The sequence below is a fragment of the Centroberyx gerrardi genome, chromosome 16 (genome assembly GCF_048128805.1).
Source record: "Centroberyx gerrardi isolate f3 chromosome 16, fCenGer3.hap1.cur.20231027, whole genome shotgun sequence".
Taxonomy (NCBI): domain Eukaryota; kingdom Metazoa; phylum Chordata; class Actinopteri; order Beryciformes; family Berycidae; genus Centroberyx; species Centroberyx gerrardi.
In genome coordinates, this window is record NC_136012.1 from 12,410,470 (window position 1) to 12,426,655 (window position 16,186).

The window sequence follows — 16,186 nt, forward strand, 5'->3', positions numbered from 1 at the left end:
TAGCTGTCCAGAGTAATATAAATAGACACATGCACAGACCCCAAGACCTACATTTTGCACATTTGCCACACACCTAGTGACCACTGACAAATCTTCCACATTCACACATGGACCCGAACTGTACGATCGTTGCTTGCGATTATATTTTCATTTGTCAAATTCTAAGTAAATCAAAGCAAAGTTAATAAAGTTAATTATAAAACAGTGAAAGATTATGCAACACAACAGTGTGGCCCTTCTCCAAGTGCTAACATGACGAGTCAATATTATCTAGTGTCCCAAAAATGTACCTAGAAGCAGAAAAGGTACTGAAAGTTCCTGTGTGTAAAGGGCGTGAACATCTTCTGTAAAAAAAGAAATGGGCGTCTGTAATTGGTTAGTGCTATGAATGGCAGTGCTGATGGTCAAATCAAATGGCTTCCTGGCTGAAACGTCGTTTTTTTCTACCGGTTCTATAAAACCAACCACGAGTTGGCGTCGTATGGGAGAATCCATCTTGAAGAGAGCTCTCCGTTTGTGTGATCAGTAAGCAGCTTTTCGGGCTTCTTTTGCATCCATTACGCTCAATTTGTTTATTAAATACTTGCGTAAGTACTCTGATTCTAGTAGATTCATCGTTCGTTTTTTCAAGTGGATGTTGTTTAGATGTTTGCTATTACAAAAACATAGTGTAGCGAGCACGGCCTCCGCATTACGTAACTGCGAATTGAGTTGTACGGTCCAGGCTTGGTTTATCAGTGCGATACAGCTTGTTAAAATGTTTCTAATCTTTCCCTCTAGCTAAAATTCACTGGTAAATGCTGAGTGGTCACTCTGTTGTAGACTAATATGGTTACTTTCTTGCCATTTGCTGAAATTACAAGAAGCGTGGCTCTCTTTGAATGTATGGAAGGCGATCTTGCCGGCCAAAATGGTGGGAAATGTATGCATTGGCACAGCATAAATGGCGAAGCATGTACGGCATCATGGATTATATAATCGCCGCCGCTGTGTAACCAAATTATTTCTTTTTCTTCAGGGAAAAGGGATCATACTAGTTCAAAATGTCTGACACTGAGCAGCAGTTTATGGAAACATCAGAAAACGGCCACGAAGGCGACGAGGATTTTAACGGAGCCGGGCACACCGAGGAGGGGAACGAAGGGGAAGGCGAAGCCGAAGCCGAAGTCGAAGCCGTGAATGAATGCGGGGAGGACGCAGGGCCTGAAGCCTGTGCGGAAGAGGCAGCGGAGGGGGATTCGCAAAACGGTGCCTCGGAGGGCGGCCAGATTAACGCCAGCAAAGGCGAGGAGGATGCCGGGTGAGTTAAACAGCTTAATGTGGATGAATTTGTGTAGCCGGCAGCAGTAAAGCACCCACGGTTTGCCGTGTTCCTTTGTTCCGCCGGGCTTTGTTGGCGCCATGTGCAGAGCGGAGGGGGGATGGGCACTTGAGCAGGGATCAAATCTAACATGTATTGGCTTATGTGTATCTCCGGGCATGCGATTTATACTGCGGTCGCATCCCAATGGTTTTCAATCTATTTAATTAACGTTATAAAACAATCCGGTGGAGCGGGCAGCGACTAGCTCCCCAGCCTTCCTACGTCACCGGTGGCAACAGATGTTCTAGAACAGTTTGTGCACTTGTCCACCACCCCCTCCCCATAAAGTTGTGGCTGTAGCAGTGCTGTAATGGTAAACCTTTTCCTCTTTCTATGGTTAGGAAAATGTTTGTCGGCGGCCTCAGCTGGGACACGAGTAAGAAGGATCTCAAAGATTACTTCTCTAAATTTGGTGAGGTGACAGACTGCACCATAAAGATGGACCAGCAGACAGGCCGGTCAAGAGGCTTCGGCTTCATTCTCTTTAAAGAAGCAGCCAGTGTAGAAAAGGTGAGTGGAAACAATGGGTTATGCAAGGTGTTTAGGAATTCTGTTATGATCAGAAGAGAGCTGATTTTAATGTTTCTCTTTTAGGTCCTGGAACAGAAGGAGCACAGGCTAGATGGCCGACAGATCGACCCCAAGAAGGCCATGGCCATGAAGAAGGAGCCGGTCAAGAAAATCTTTGTGGGAGGCCTCAATCCAGACACAGAAAAGGAAGTAATCCAGGAGTACTTTGGAACCTTTGGAGAGGTACGGTATTGAGCGGGTTTGTGAATGTATATCAGTTTATTGCATGGCTGCTGTATTCTTAACAATGTTGGCTGCTCCAATAGCTTTCATTTTCGTTTCCTGCAGATCGAGACAATTGAGCTTCCACAAGATCCAAAGACAGATAAGAGGAGGGGCTTTGTATTCATCACATATAAGGAAGAGGCTCCAGTCAAGAAAGTTTTGGAAAAAAAATTCCATAACGTCAGTGGAAGCAAGGTAAAGGCGCAGCACGCAATGTACTCGTACTAGTGTTTTGTGACTAGAAATCCTTTCCGCTGCAGTCTAATGTGCATTTGTGTGGTGTTCCAGTGTGAGATCAAAATAGCGCAGCCCAAAGAGGTTTACCAGCAGCAGCAGTATGGTGGCCGTGGATACGGGGGACGTGGAAGGGGCCGTGGAGGTAAGCGCCACAACTGCTTTGTTTGCTGACTATCATGATGTCATTGCTTGAACTACATTGATTGAGAGACTTCTGATTTGTTTGCTTACTATCAACCTCTTCATTGCGTGAACTACATTGATTTGTAATGAGTATGCAGACAACAACCTATGTGAGTCCTATGTGCTAGAGCATCTCTATAGAGGTTTTACCTGTTGTTTCTAGGCCAGGGCCAGAACTGGAACCAAGGCTACAACAACTACTGGAACCAGGGATACAACCAGGGCTACGGCTACGGACAGCAAGGCTACGGATACGGCGGCTACGGCAACTACGACTACACGGCTGGATATTACGGCTATGGGGGTGGCTACGACTACAGTAAGCGATAACTGCCCCCAGGAAAAAAAAAACTAAGAATGAGAGAAACTTTATTTTCTTGGTCCTCCTTGTTGTACAGAAGAACTCAGTCCCTTTTTCTCTTGTCCTCCAGACCAGGGCAATACAAGCTATGGGAAAACTCCAAGACGTGGAGGCCACCAGAGTAGCTACAAGCCATACTGATCACATGTAGTGCAGGTATGCATTTTTGCATCATCTATGGTAATACGACAACATAGCTGTAACCATTAGTGCCTTTTTGACTCAAAATTTCTCCATCTAGTCTAAATCCATTCAAACATTGTGGTGGGGGAGGGGGGTGGGTGGGGGGGGCTGTGTCGTGGGGTCTGTAATCATTAAAGATGGATTCATTCCACGTGCCAACCATTTTAAGATGCATCCCTACAAACACTACTTGATCAATAAGGGTTGAGGTGGTGGTGGTTGAGACTAGGAATAAGGGCCTTTCACTGGGGTGCTGGGTGTGGCAGCTAGTGGTCGTGTCCCCCCTAGGTGTGTCTGTGTCCATTCACTGACCTGTCAAACTCATCCATGCACTTGTCTGTCTGTCTGTAACTGCATGCCATATTTGGTTATTCTCAGTAACGTTAAGCACCGTGTTTTTCTCTTAAGGTCTAAAGTAAATAAGAAAAGAAACCCATGGTCCGGCCACAGCGAACATGGGCTCTGGCTTTTCCTTTGGAGTTGGCAGAAATTTGGACTCATGCTCCATTTGTACAGATCAAGTGAGGAACTGGGGAAGCAAATGTCACTTTTCCACTTTTTATTTTATATTGTTTTGTGTCCATTTACATTTCCAGAGATGGAAGTGTTATTTTTACTGTACTTTTTGGTACCTTTTTGAATCTAATGTATTGTATGGTTGTATTTTACATGTCTACTGGATTTACCAACGAGCAGGAGCAAGAGCTTTTGAAGCTCATGAATAAAAACAACTTTGCTTTTTTTTTTTCTTTTTTTTTTTTTTTTTTTCTTTTGGTGTTTCTAGATCTTTAGTTCTTTTCTCCCGTGCTGAGTGTTTGATGCGAGTTGCATGGCTTCAGATGTGGGGTGAGGCAAGATAAGGGATTTAAACTAATCAAAGGGTTCATTGTAAGCGTGTCAAGTGTATGTTTGCAGTTGGCTAAGTAGACGAGGACAACCAGCATATATTTTTTTTGTTTTGTTTTTTTTTTGTTTCTTTTGGCTTTTAAGGAGATTCTTCCCCCATCATGTCTGCAATTTTAAGTGGCTTTACTAGTGTTATGATACAGCCGAGCGCAAGCCTGTTAATGTAAGAGGGCACTCCCTCTCTCACTGGAAACTCATTCCTCTAGTGTCTTGGGCAAATTGGTAGAAATAAACTTTTGGTTTATATTACAAATGGATCCTTTTGTTATTATTTGTAAAGTTAATGTTAAATGTTTTGTACTGTTAAATGGCTTGCTTGTTTTGTCTTGGGTAATGCTAATATCTACGGATTTCTCTTTGGAAGCTGTGGGAGAGGGCTTCGCTGCCTGCAGGATAACAGGTTAAGTTTTAATACTCACCCCACTAGATGTGAAACTGCGATACTTGAGTATGTTTGTGAATGTCCTGGAGTTAAAAGGTAGTGCTCTGGTAAGTGCTTATCTCAACCATACTGTGTCTTGAGAACATGTTGCCAAGAAGTATTAAGTCAAGATTGGTATCTTCAAAATTGCTACTGTGGGTAAGAAAAAAAAAAAGACGTGAATTGGGATAAGTGTTTTAAAATGTTTATTGGTTTATCTTCATTAGAAATGTATCTGAAAGCATATTAGTGTTCCATTATTTTCTTCTGTTAATGGTGGTCTCCCAGGTAGTATGTCATGATCCGCTGTAGCTGTCATCAATTCCAGTACAATTATCAACGTCTGAAAGTGCAGATACCTTCAATTGGCAGAACGGACTGCATGTGGTTCTCACTTTGTTCCACAAAATGAATACCAGGTATTGGCACTGAATGCCTATAAAGGAACAGAATGAAAGGGATATTTCACTTTAGGTAGTCAGTTTGACTTGTAGCATGCACAGCTCCGCAGGAATTCGAGAGCAGTCATCCAATATTGGCTGTCCTGAAGATCTACTGTCTCAACTGTCATTCAGGGTTTCCCTAGCTCTAAGCTTTGATAGAACAAAGTAACTTATTGTCATAAGAATATATAAAGTCAGTCTATAAGATCAGACTTTCAAAACAAAGTATATGGTAGCGACTACGGGTCCCACAGTGGTCAGCAGTGGTGAGTGGAAAACGGCAACATGCTCTGCCAAAGTGAAATGAATGAAATTGTTTCATCTACTGGAGCCTCAAGTATAAAGATCTTCATATCTCTACCTCTGAACCTTCTGAATGTGACCGTCTCACAATGTCTGATGCTATTAAAATTTTTTTCTACAGGTTTAACAAACCTTAGATGTCTTCATTTTCCCGTTTAAGGTCATTGGTCTTCATGTCTAGGAGAACAAAGGAAATTTGATAAATCTTTATGCTCCTATATGTGTGCGTGATCTGTTGAATACTTCTGTGGATCTCTAAAATGGTGTTAAGATTTTTACCCTCATTGTATTCAATGTTATGTATCTGAATCAACTAGAAACGTATCCACGGTCAATCATATGGTAACAGGTAGAGTGTATAGATGGTCTTATTTGATCAGTCCAGCCTGTGTAACTAACCTGTGAGGATGCGGTCAATGCTTTGTACCACCAGCTCTGCGTCTTCCATACTGAAGCACATGGGAGGTTTAAACTTCACGACATTCTCCCAGGGCCCATCTGTACTGACACAGATTCGCTCCTCCTCTTTCAACCTGATATAGCAGATAAAACATTTCCCAATGCTGTCCTTGAGTCCAAAGATAGAACGCAACATTGCAGAGAACAAATTGGTGGTTTTGGAGGTATTTTGAGTGGCCATTTTGTGAACGTGTCTGCAAATCATACTGACAACTTGTTTGGCAGGTTATAACCAAAACATGCACTACCCTTTACCCTGTGACTAGCCAGTCATGACTTTTGCACTTTAACCTCTTACCTCTTCACCACCCTGGATGCTGCGTCTGTGGCAGGCGTCCTCTGCTCTCTGTCTGTCACAAGCTCCAGGCCCACAAACAGCCCCACCCCTCTGCAAAGAATCAAGAATGGATTGATGCACTGCCTGAAACCCAGAATGCATAGCTATGCAGCCATACACACCGTCTTTAAAAGTTTGTTTCACACAGGTGTTAATTTACTAAACCCTATAGCAAAATATCTACATCTAATATCATTTGCCATCAAAACTCCGAAACCCAATTACATTGAATACATTTCTTGGGACAAGGGTCACTAAGGTATCTGGCACACATGGACAATTTCATTTTTATTACCCGCCACCATGGTACATGCCATAGTATGCAGGACGTTATGTCGTCACGGTGGCATCTGTGTGTACACATTCTTCTGAACGCAGTAACTCAAGAACATACATGATAGAAACTCTTACACCACATGTTCCCCCTATAGAGCAGATGATCTGATTAGATTTCAGAGCACCTTGCTGCATATATTTTCATATTAAATATTTTCTTCAAACTACTATAATTCCTTGATACTTTATGGAGTTCATATAAATACCACCAATGTGTAATGTGAAGACAAGTATGTTGACTTGCAACTATTTGCTAATGCATTAATTAGTTTGATTGACATCATTAGCAAAACTTGTTATGTCTCCTGTTTTAGGGTGTGGTTTCAAAATAAATATGTTTTTCTTTAATATCAGTGGTACAGGTTCATGTTGTGTCTAGTAGGATACTTTAATATCACTACTCTGAGTCAGTGTTGGCAGTGAAATAGTGATATCAGTGCATCTCTACGTAGCCCTTATTCTGATTCTGAATGACATGGATTCTGTTTGAGGATAGACTTAAGTGTTTAAGATCCCAACTACTTAAAAGAAGTTGTGTATGAATAACTTTGATAACTTTGAGAATGATCTTTTAAATAAACCTGCTGCACCCTGACTGCACTAGTCACTGCACCCTTACCGGACATCTCCAATTATTTGATGTCGTGTTTGTAGCTTTGAGAGCAAGTCTTTGAGATGTGCTCCCACCCTCATGGCGTTTCCTCTTAGGTCCTCTTTCTCTATCACATCGAGGACTGCCAGGCCAATTGCACAGGACACCGGGTTCCCTCCGAACTGCATGAAGTCAGAAGAAAAACAAAATTATTTAATTTTCACTTTGACGTATGCATGCTTACGCCAAACCAAATGTCTTAAATAAGTATTTCCACAGAAATAACCTTATCGGCCGTTTTGCTGAATAGTAAAATAGTAAAATTGAAAAAACGACTTCCAGTCAGTGATCATTGTAAGGCAAACATCCACCAATAGAAACAAAAAGAAATTATACGAATTATAAGAATTAATTTATGCTTTGTTCCCTTAAAAGACCCCATCTTCACATAACATATTACATCAGTTTAATACTACTTACTATGATGTAACATAATATTATGAACTATGAATGTCAGGGTTTATGTCAGCCTAAAAAGATGGTAAACTATATCATAAAAATAAATACATCCTTTGTTTTACATCAAAAGTATCATTACTTGAACTTTATTGTGTTCATAGCTGGTGAAAAGATGTGGATGCCAATTTGCAAGAGCATTTATTCCTATTACAGCAGCCACAGTCACCGTATTGAAGTACTCCACTCCGTTGGCTGTGAACGCCCCAGCTATCTCTACTGTGGTTGCCACACATGCCAGGGGGTGGCCGTTGCCCATCGGTTTGCCCATGGTTACTATGTCGGGACAGAAATCCTCCCCCTGCAGCTGGAAAGCCCAGAAGTGACTCCCCACACGTCCAAAGCCTGTCTGCACCTCGTCTGCCACAAACACTGCGCCAGCAGAGCGCACATATCTGTGGAGAGCACAGGAGAGACACACCATGTCACCACTGTCTTTTGCGTGCCCAGGCAAATATCGAGCCTGAAATTGCTTCACGGACATGTTTTCCGACATGTGAGTCACTACTCACTCTGCAACTTTAGTTGAGTATCCTTGGGGCAAAATGATTTGTCCTCCAACGCTTGGCAATGACTCAGCAAAGAACGCAGAGATCTATGGAAGGCAAGAAAGCATGTAAAGAGTGGTAAATAAGGAGTAGAAACATGCACTGATTATGTTTATTATACTGTTTAATGCTATTATGAGTGTTCTCTGTCAGATAAAGAGAGATTTCATTCAGGCAGCACTGGATTTTACCAGACTGTACCTTACGACCTTTCCTGTGCACCTCGTCTATCACGTCTTTTACAGTGTCAGCGTACGCTTGGGCTGGGTTGGGGTGGTTCTCTTTGTATGTGCCCCTGTAGGTGTCTGGTAAGGGTGCCTAGGAGGACGAAACCCATCCTTTTAGAAAGGAAGATGTCCACTGTTGGTCAGCAGTTTGTGAAATGATGGTTATATAAGCTTACACACCACATGAACCCATTCTTTCTGTCCTGCCAGTTTCCGGAACTTGTACGGACTAATGTCGATGAGGGACATAAGATGCCCATGGTAAGCACTAGTGTAGAAGGAGAGTTGCATTGTAATTGATATGGAAGTGTATGGTCAGCAAGTTAATCTGATGCATCGAAATAGAAACCTTACTGGTCAAGCACGATGACGTCTTCATGTTGGGTGTACTGCTGGGCCAAGCGTAGTGCAAGATCATTGGCCTCTGAACTGTCAAGTGAACAGATATAACATTACTGGGAATGCCACTTTTTAGGCTATCGAGGCTGTCATTCTGTGAGGACATGAGGCCGTTGGTGGCAATGGCACCATTGCTTACCCAGAGTTGACAAAGTAGAAGACACACAGCTTCTCAGGCAGGGTGGCAGCCAGGCGGTCTGCATACAGGACTATGTTGTCATGTAGGAAGCGTGCATTGGTGTTGAGGAGCTCCATCTGAGCTGTTGCAGCCTGTGTAATGCTGGGGTGACAGTGGCCCACTACAATAGACACATGCGTTGTTATCAGCTCATCGACACTTTCACCACTAGGAGGCACAGTTGAATTGTTCATATTTCTTTTCAAATGTTCAAGCGTCTAACGTTACACAACAAGGGAATTGTTATAGAAAGCTGGTGAACGAAGGTAAAAAAGTTTTACCATGATGAACATTGCTAATGCAGTCCAAATAGCGCATGCCATTTTCGTCAAATAAGTACTGTCCTCTTGCTCTCACTATTTTCACCGGGTCGTCTGAATAAAAGAGTCTACAAGATTGCCTGAAATTAAAAGAAAACGTATCATTGACCTTGACGCTTTCGCAGTGTTGCAAAATATGGCTATTAGCAGAACATAACATTAACTGACGCCTCACTACTCTTCTCCTTCGACTTACCCGATCAATTTCGTTCTCATTGCAAGAGTATCTTCTTTTCTGAATTTTTCTAATGCCATACCGTCTTTGCTTTCTCTTTGTCTGTATACTAGAATGCCAAGATAACTCAATATGAGTAAAACGGACTACGGACTCCAGACACTCATCAAAAGAGTAATGTGGTGTTATTTTGCGATAGCGGCTCCAATGGCTCTCATCCACTACGCATGCGTCATTCATAACCATCGTATGTTTCACTCAGGTTTCACTGTGGTATTTTGCATAGAACCCTTTTTCCCAAATAAATCTATGTACATATTACACTGTACTAAATAAAAAATGTTTTTATGTTTGACTGTCGCTATTAATTGTTAAAGCTATTTTGCTTTATTCAGGAAGAGTGCTTGATTGGGGGCGTTACCGGGGGAAAGAGACGTACATAAAGAAGTCTAAAATATAGAAAATTATTTTTCAGTTAAGAGCACATTAATGAATTGCATATTGATACATATATGTTTACTGCTAGAACAATTAATATTAAGGGTTATGGTCAAAATTACGATTTTTTTCTGGACATAGTATTTCTAACACCTCTGTATTGGTATCGTCCAAAGGGTATAAATACTCCGCGAAACTACTTTCCGTCCTGTGCACTGTGTGCAGCTTTCGGTTGCTAAGGAAACACGGAATGCAGGTAATACATCAGGACAGCTGTAGCAAGCTAGCTCGCAAGCAAGCATCGTAAACTAGCTAACGCTACAGTGATTTAGAGATAGATTATCAGCCCAGTCACTGTAGTAATGAATGTCCTTTCTTATATTATAGTTTTACGAATTGTGGTCGCAACTTGGTAGAATGACAACACATTAACCAGTAGTAAACAGGCCTAATGTTAGCAGGCTAACGCTAGCTGTTAGTGCACTTGTTAGCCTACCAGCTAACATAAGCCAGCTAACGTGGGGTTAGTTCCCACGGGCTGCATCATGTTGCTGAGCTAACTATCTAACTTAGCCTACCAGCTAATATTTTAACGCTATATCTGATTTAGCCAATGCATCTAGCCTAAAAGTAACGAGTCATGGCACTTGAATGTTATCAGAGATGAATAGTTGTGCTACAGCTAACGTTAGCGGACACAGATTTGTATTGGCTGACGGATTACTAGTTGTTTTCTGGATTTGATAAGGGCAACCTGCACAGCACAGTCCTAAACTTGTTTGCTAGCTCACTCGCTTGCCAGCATTGACGGGCAACGATTGTAACTGGTCTTCAGCAATCGACCAATCTTCTTCATCATTAACCTGATAGAATTATAGTGTGTTTTGTAATGTAGAATTACCCATAATAATTGTCACATTAACTTACATGTATCTGATTTCACATAAAAAAAATTGGCAGCTCTTTTTTTTCTTTTAATCTAAACTTCAGTTTATAGGCAGATTTAATGGTGACTACAGTTCAGAATCAGCTGTCTGTGTGAAAGCTGTGCTTTTGAGTGATTCTGAATACATCACACATTTCTTTGGATAGGGTTAGCTCTCCCTTCAACAACGCCTCAGTAGTTGCTGCCCCATGATGATTAGACAAAACCCCTGTGCCAGTTATGAAGCTTGGCTGTTGGAATCTCATGTTGAAGTAGTTGTGCTAACACTGTAGCACCATGCTTGCCACAAGGAGGAAGGCCCTGAAGGCCACATCTGTGACTATCATCAGCAAGTGTTGAGGAAGAGAAATCTCTTCAGTTCTAAAGGCTAGAAACTTCAAGATCCCCAAGCTTTGTCATTCAAATTAAGATGGCCATAGTGCTGCATAATTTGAAGCAGTGGATAGAGTGAGTTTATACATTGTCTTTCTGTTTTAGTTTCAGCATGAAATGTACATTTGTGTGCACAAGAATTTTACAGAGCAGTGCAAAGGTTGAAACAGGTTGCCAGGATGTTGTATATGGGCCAGTGCAGGTTAATCTCCAAGGGTGTGTCTAGATTCAATAACTATTATATCTTAAAAGCCATCTCTGTGCTATTTGCATACAAAGAAATGTCTGAGGAATGTGCGTGAATGAAACGGACACCTAGACTGTCTTGTGGTCCTTAGCTCTCCGGACACATTTCGGATTTTTGCCCTGGCAATTTATGTCCCTGAGACGTGGTCACTTTCATTTTCTCTTTTGTCCTCCTTGCAAAGCAACTGTGGTGTGCTTCAACCCTTCATTTTTCACACACTTCCCCCATCCTCCCCCTCTTCCTCTCTCCCTCCCCCTTCCATTCTCCTCAACAGCCCTCTACAAGGACTGGGCTCTTATCACTTGTTTTTAATTAGACCCAATTGGCTTTGATTGCTGTGGAATTCTCCCAAAGTTTTTCAATTAGGTGCTACTTCTTTGTGTTAATTTCAAATTTACACTATTCTGTGTTTGTGCATGCTGTCCAGACAAGAAATAGTTATGTTCATCCACTAAGTGTGCACGATGGAATGTGAAGTGGTCTTTGTTCTGTGACTCCTAGCCACCATGTGTGCTCTCTGCCTTTGTGAAAGTGAACTTCTGCGACTGCCTTTCATGTGTGCGTGAGGCAGCACATAGATCCTAGTCTTAGTCTCATATAGCAATGTGTGGTCAGACTAGTCAGCAAAAGACTCTTATTTAGGTGTTCTCTGTTCCTCCTCCTGTGGCTTTTTTCCTCCCTAAACTATAATAGTGGTAGCATATTTCAGAAGTCCACATCAGTAACTTTTATATCATGCTTCTGTCAAAGACCTGATAGCTATATTATAGGCATTTTATGAAAGTCACTGTTCATTGAGATGTGTGATTTCTTCTGTATTTGGCCAAATTCAGCTGGTATATTTCATACTGATGCCTACTTGTCTTATCTCCGTCCCTCCACTGTTCCTCTCTAGGTGGCGTGAAGATGATGGTGGCATAGTGAGAAAGTTGGTCAGTCTGGCCGGTTGAGGTGCCGAGGAGACGCCACAAACCACGCCAGAATTCTGACAAAACTAAACTCCAACTACCTGTAGTTCTCCTCCTCCTCATCTTCATGTCTATCCTTGGGTCATAGCTACAACTATGGTGACACTTATCACAGAGCAGCTCCGTAAGCAGAGTTTGGAAGAGCCTTATCACAAGGCTTTCTCATTCAATGTGAATGTGGTGAGTTGGATACAAAAACTCAGTGATCTTGTGCTTTCAATGGCTGTCCTTAAGCCCTTTTTGATTTCACTTGAAATTTAAGGGATTCTAGTGTTGTACTTGACTCATTATATTGCTGTTTCAGTCACTGCCTGCAGTCGGTTCCAGTCCCACAGTCTCATGGAGTGCGTATGGATCGACACCAGGTAAGTTAATTGAATTGGGCCTAGCATCTTTGCAACTAACTGGTTAGGATATCAATCACATGTTTATCTCTTTGCATTCCCAGAGAGCGGTTTGGCCATGCACCCATCATCCAAGGCCCACCTTCTGGATGCTTCCTCTGGCCTGGACCCCCTATGGCCCCCTGTCCAAGTTGGAGAACCACCTCTCCACAGACCTGAAGTTCCCAGCACGTCAGTCACAGACATGGCCTTCCAGAGCTCCCCTCCCCCACCCCCTCCTCCAAAACGCCACTGCCGCTCCCTTTCTGTTCCAGAGGACCTGTCTCGGTGCCGCTCCACCTGGCGTCCTAGCGCCTCCAAGGTTTGGACTCCTGTCAAACGCGGCTGCCAAAGTGGAGGAGTGGCCAGTTTAGGGTCTGGAGCCAGCTCTCTGCCACTTTGTGGCCCTAGTTCCTCCCTCACCTCCTCCCTGCACTCCTCTTCCAGCCCTACTTTCTTTAGCTTGGCACTGTCCTCTGACTCCCCGCTACCATGGAGCTTCCCCTGGGACCCCTGTGACACACTGAGGGGAGCCTGCTCTACCTTTTTTCCCGCCCCCTCTTCCTGCTCCTCTTCCCCGGCCCCGCTGGCCCCCTCTCACTCACTGCTGCAGCGCCGCTTCTCCCTCTCCCCTGTGCACATTCAGGAGGCCTCTGTGCTGCTCCTGCCTCCCCAACCCTCCCCTGCTTCTGCTTTGATCCCTAGCTGTTCTGCCATGGAGCCCCCAGCCTCTTCCGCATCTCCCACCTCGGCCTGCAGTACACCATCCTCCTCCAGGCGCGTCCTGCGCCCAGTCCTGCCACGATGCCACTCTCAGCCCTGCGATATGCGCAAGCCTCGCTTGAAGAGACGCCATGACCCAGACGTTCTACCCTGCGCCAGGCCAGGCCTCGACTTCAGCAAGATGACTCAGGTGAGCAAGAGACTCGATAAGCAATCATGGTAGCTATATGGTTCCAACCTCCTCATACTTGTGCATACTGTATGTTAATGGTCCAGAGGATTATCAATAACAAGGTCCTCAGCAGGTCTGGATGCTTTTTTGCCTACTGTGTTTTTTTTTTTTTTTTTTTTTCTTCTGGTCCTTGGAGAGCAACAGGAGGCCTCCAGCAGCACCCCATCCCCCACAACCCCAGCTCAACACAGCTAAGCTCAACCCCCACGCCACCAGCTCTCCCGCTTCTCTCCTCACAGACTGCTGTTTATGTTGGGATCATTAGTGAGAAGTGGGCCTCTGGTTCCCTGACCCCCACACCCCTCTCCCACCAGTGAAGCAGAACTGTTCACATTCCTGTCTGACTCAGACCAGTGCAGTCAGGATTGGGTTCTGAGGTGTGGCGTTAACGGGCAGTTTCACCCCTGTGTTTGGGTTTGACCCTTGTGTTTCTGTGTTGGGTCACTCATTCTAGCCAAGCACATTGACTCTTAGCCTTAAATCGCTGTTCTCAAACCATCTATATTTAACCAGTGAATCAACCAGGCACTGCCATCCATGCTGACTTCCTGGTGTTGCTAGTGACATTACCCCCCCACCCCCCCGCAATTTTCAGGCAGTCAGCACATGGTCGCTGAAAGAAGTGGGGATGGTTCGATTTGTGCTGTAAACAATGCATGTATAAATATTCACATGCGTTTGGTGAATCATTTGTTGATATGATCAAGTGCCTAGTGAGAATTATCACATGATGTGCATGTCACTTTTCTCTCCTGTGTAGATTGGTAATGGCGAGTCCCTGGGCTGTGGTGCAGGTGGCTGCATAGTTCTGGAGTCTTCCCAGGGAGGCCGGCGCTCTGCCTTCTCCCCTGCCGAGTTCCTGGGACGGACCAGCATTGGGCCACTAAGTGAAAGTGAAGAGGAGGAGGAAGAGGATAAAAGAAAAGGGACTGTAATGGATGGGGGACAAAAGATTGTTTTTGAAAGAGACTGCACAGAACTGGACTTGAACCTTATAGAAGAGAACTGACCTCTCCTTGGTGCTCCCTGTGTGATCGACTGCATTCATCACCATGTTAACCGCACATGTAGGCGATGTGCGCTCTTCTGGCAGAGTCCTTGGGAACCCGCTGCCCTCCTAAGGCACATGTCTGGACTCTTCATAATCAAAGAACCAAGAAATAAGATGCTGATATCAAAATACTACAATATGATCATGATTGTAACACTTGAGCAAGCTCACTCTTTAACATTTCACAAGAATGTCATAGTGCCTGCCTGTTCAGCACTCCATAGGAAAATGTGCACATGAGTAAATAAGTGAGTTTACATGCACACAGTATTCTGGCTAATAGTTCATATCGTTACTTATGTCCTAATCAGCATAAGCCGTTTATATGCATCTTGATATCCTAATCACAAATAACACTGTATAATGGAATAAGCAGAATATTCTGAATATTACCATGGAAATGACTTGCACACATGGCAAAAGCCAGCAGTAAATGGAATAAGATGTAAACATGCGTCAGTATCCCATCTGGTATTGGTGTAGCCTAGCTATTTTATTTGGGTTTCTCAATCTGGATATGACCTTATGTGAGGTGTTTAAGATGGATAGTGTTTACATGTGTAATTCAAAATAATATTTGAGTATCCCAAACAATATAAGAATATTAATCTGCACGTAAACAAACTCGCTCGGGTAGTTCTTTTTTTTTTTTTATTTTTTTAGGATACATTCCTGAATGCCATGGCAGTTGCTGAAAGCCCTGCCATGTTACACGAACAGACCCTCTAGACACACATCTACTTCTATGGTTATGCTGTCCTGCATTTAATTTGACCCTGTGGAATAACACTACGACATCAAAGGGAAACGGTGTGCTTTCTTGTAGTGCAAAAAGGATTGCAACCTTTTTGTTCATATTTTCTTGGGCGTGAGAGACTTTTCAATTGCTTGAACATTAATGCATTTCTTGTCAACAATAATTATGGATGATACTGTAAATTGATCATGCCTTAAGCTTGAAGTACAAAGAGCTCTTGCTGTTCTAGTGTTCTGTTTCACGGCCAGACATTTTTCTTGGAATCTCCATTTGCGCTGATTCAGATACTTATGAACGGGTGGCACATGCACTATAATAGTCAAAGGAATAACTGAATCAATGCTGCAGTTGGATCCCATAGGGCACAATGTAATAATGTACTGTACAGTGGTTACACATGTTGAGCTGATTCTGTGTGAGTGTATGTGTGATAAAGCCAGTAGCGATGCAGAGGATTTTGGTGGCCTTTCAGAGACGATTTTTAATGTGTTTTCAGATGGAGATATTCCTCTCGCACAATTTGTGTACAAATAAAGTTTAATAGAGAACGACTTTTTTTTTCAAAAAGTGTCATGTCTTCTATTCAAAGAAACTCGGGGTCCAAATCTGTTTGGGCAATATTGATTATTGTGACACCTAGTGGTTGATTTCAGCATGACTGGTGTTTCATATAAATGTATTTTGTCTATTGACTTCACCAACAGTACGAATTGATGCATAACATTCTGGTAAAACAAAAAGTTCACTAAGGAACTTTGATTAAACCGAGTTATAACAGTAACGATTA

The 16,186-nt window shown here is 43.1% G+C and overlaps 3 protein-coding genes across 5 annotated transcripts; 2 read left to right on the forward strand and 1 right to left on the reverse strand.

Annotated features, from left to right (window-relative positions):
- Nucleotides 1-469: 469 nt before the first annotated feature.
- On the forward strand, nucleotides 470-4,285 carry hnrnpaba (heterogeneous nuclear ribonucleoprotein A/Ba). 3 transcript variants are annotated; one of them, XM_078289171.1, is made up of 9 exons: nucleotides 470-525; nucleotides 1,019-1,300; nucleotides 1,705-1,873; nucleotides 1,958-2,116; nucleotides 2,222-2,353; nucleotides 2,447-2,537; nucleotides 2,742-2,897; nucleotides 3,010-3,095; nucleotides 3,531-4,285. In XM_078289171.1, exons 2-8 carry the CDS (start codon nucleotides 1,044-1,046, stop codon nucleotides 3,078-3,080), a joined length of 1,035 nt encoding a protein of 344 aa, XP_078145297.1. In that variant the 5' UTR covers nucleotides 470-525; nucleotides 1,019-1,043; the 3' UTR covers nucleotides 3,081-3,095; nucleotides 3,531-4,285. The 3 variants fall into 3 exon arrangements, with proteins under 3 accessions (XP_078145297.1, XP_071765836.1, XP_071765837.1); XM_071909735.2 differs by having other exon boundaries at nucleotides 477-587; XM_071909736.2 differs by lacking the exon at nucleotides 3,010-3,095 and having other exon boundaries at nucleotides 477-587.
- Nucleotides 4,286-4,637: 352 nt separating this feature from the next.
- phykpl (5-phosphohydroxy-L-lysine phospho-lyase) lies at nucleotides 4,638-9,436 on the reverse strand. Its single transcript, XM_071909732.2, has 13 exons — nucleotides 9,304-9,436; nucleotides 9,069-9,187; nucleotides 8,749-8,908; nucleotides 8,565-8,639; nucleotides 8,391-8,478; nucleotides 8,185-8,301; nucleotides 7,948-8,030; nucleotides 7,605-7,830; nucleotides 6,947-7,101; nucleotides 5,953-6,042; nucleotides 5,595-5,728; nucleotides 5,328-5,372; nucleotides 4,638-4,885 (listed from the first exon to the last, which is right to left on the reverse strand). Exons 1-12 carry the CDS (start codon nucleotides 9,360-9,362, stop codon nucleotides 5,329-5,331), a joined length of 1,350 nt encoding a protein of 449 aa, XP_071765833.2. The 5' UTR covers nucleotides 9,363-9,436; the 3' UTR covers nucleotides 4,638-4,885; nucleotide 5,328.
- A 509-nt stretch (nucleotides 9,437-9,945) lies between these two features.
- Nucleotides 9,946-15,941, forward strand: LOC139919868 (protein FAM53C-like). Its single transcript, XM_071909734.2, has 5 exons — nucleotides 9,946-9,976; nucleotides 12,181-12,433; nucleotides 12,558-12,618; nucleotides 12,702-13,549; nucleotides 14,352-15,941. The coding sequence occupies exons 2-5, from the start codon at nucleotides 12,350-12,352 to the stop codon at nucleotides 14,598-14,600; spliced, it is 1,242 nt and encodes a 413-aa protein (XP_071765835.2). The 5' UTR covers nucleotides 9,946-9,976; nucleotides 12,181-12,349; the 3' UTR covers nucleotides 14,601-15,941.
- Nucleotides 15,942-16,186: the final 245 nt, after the last annotated feature.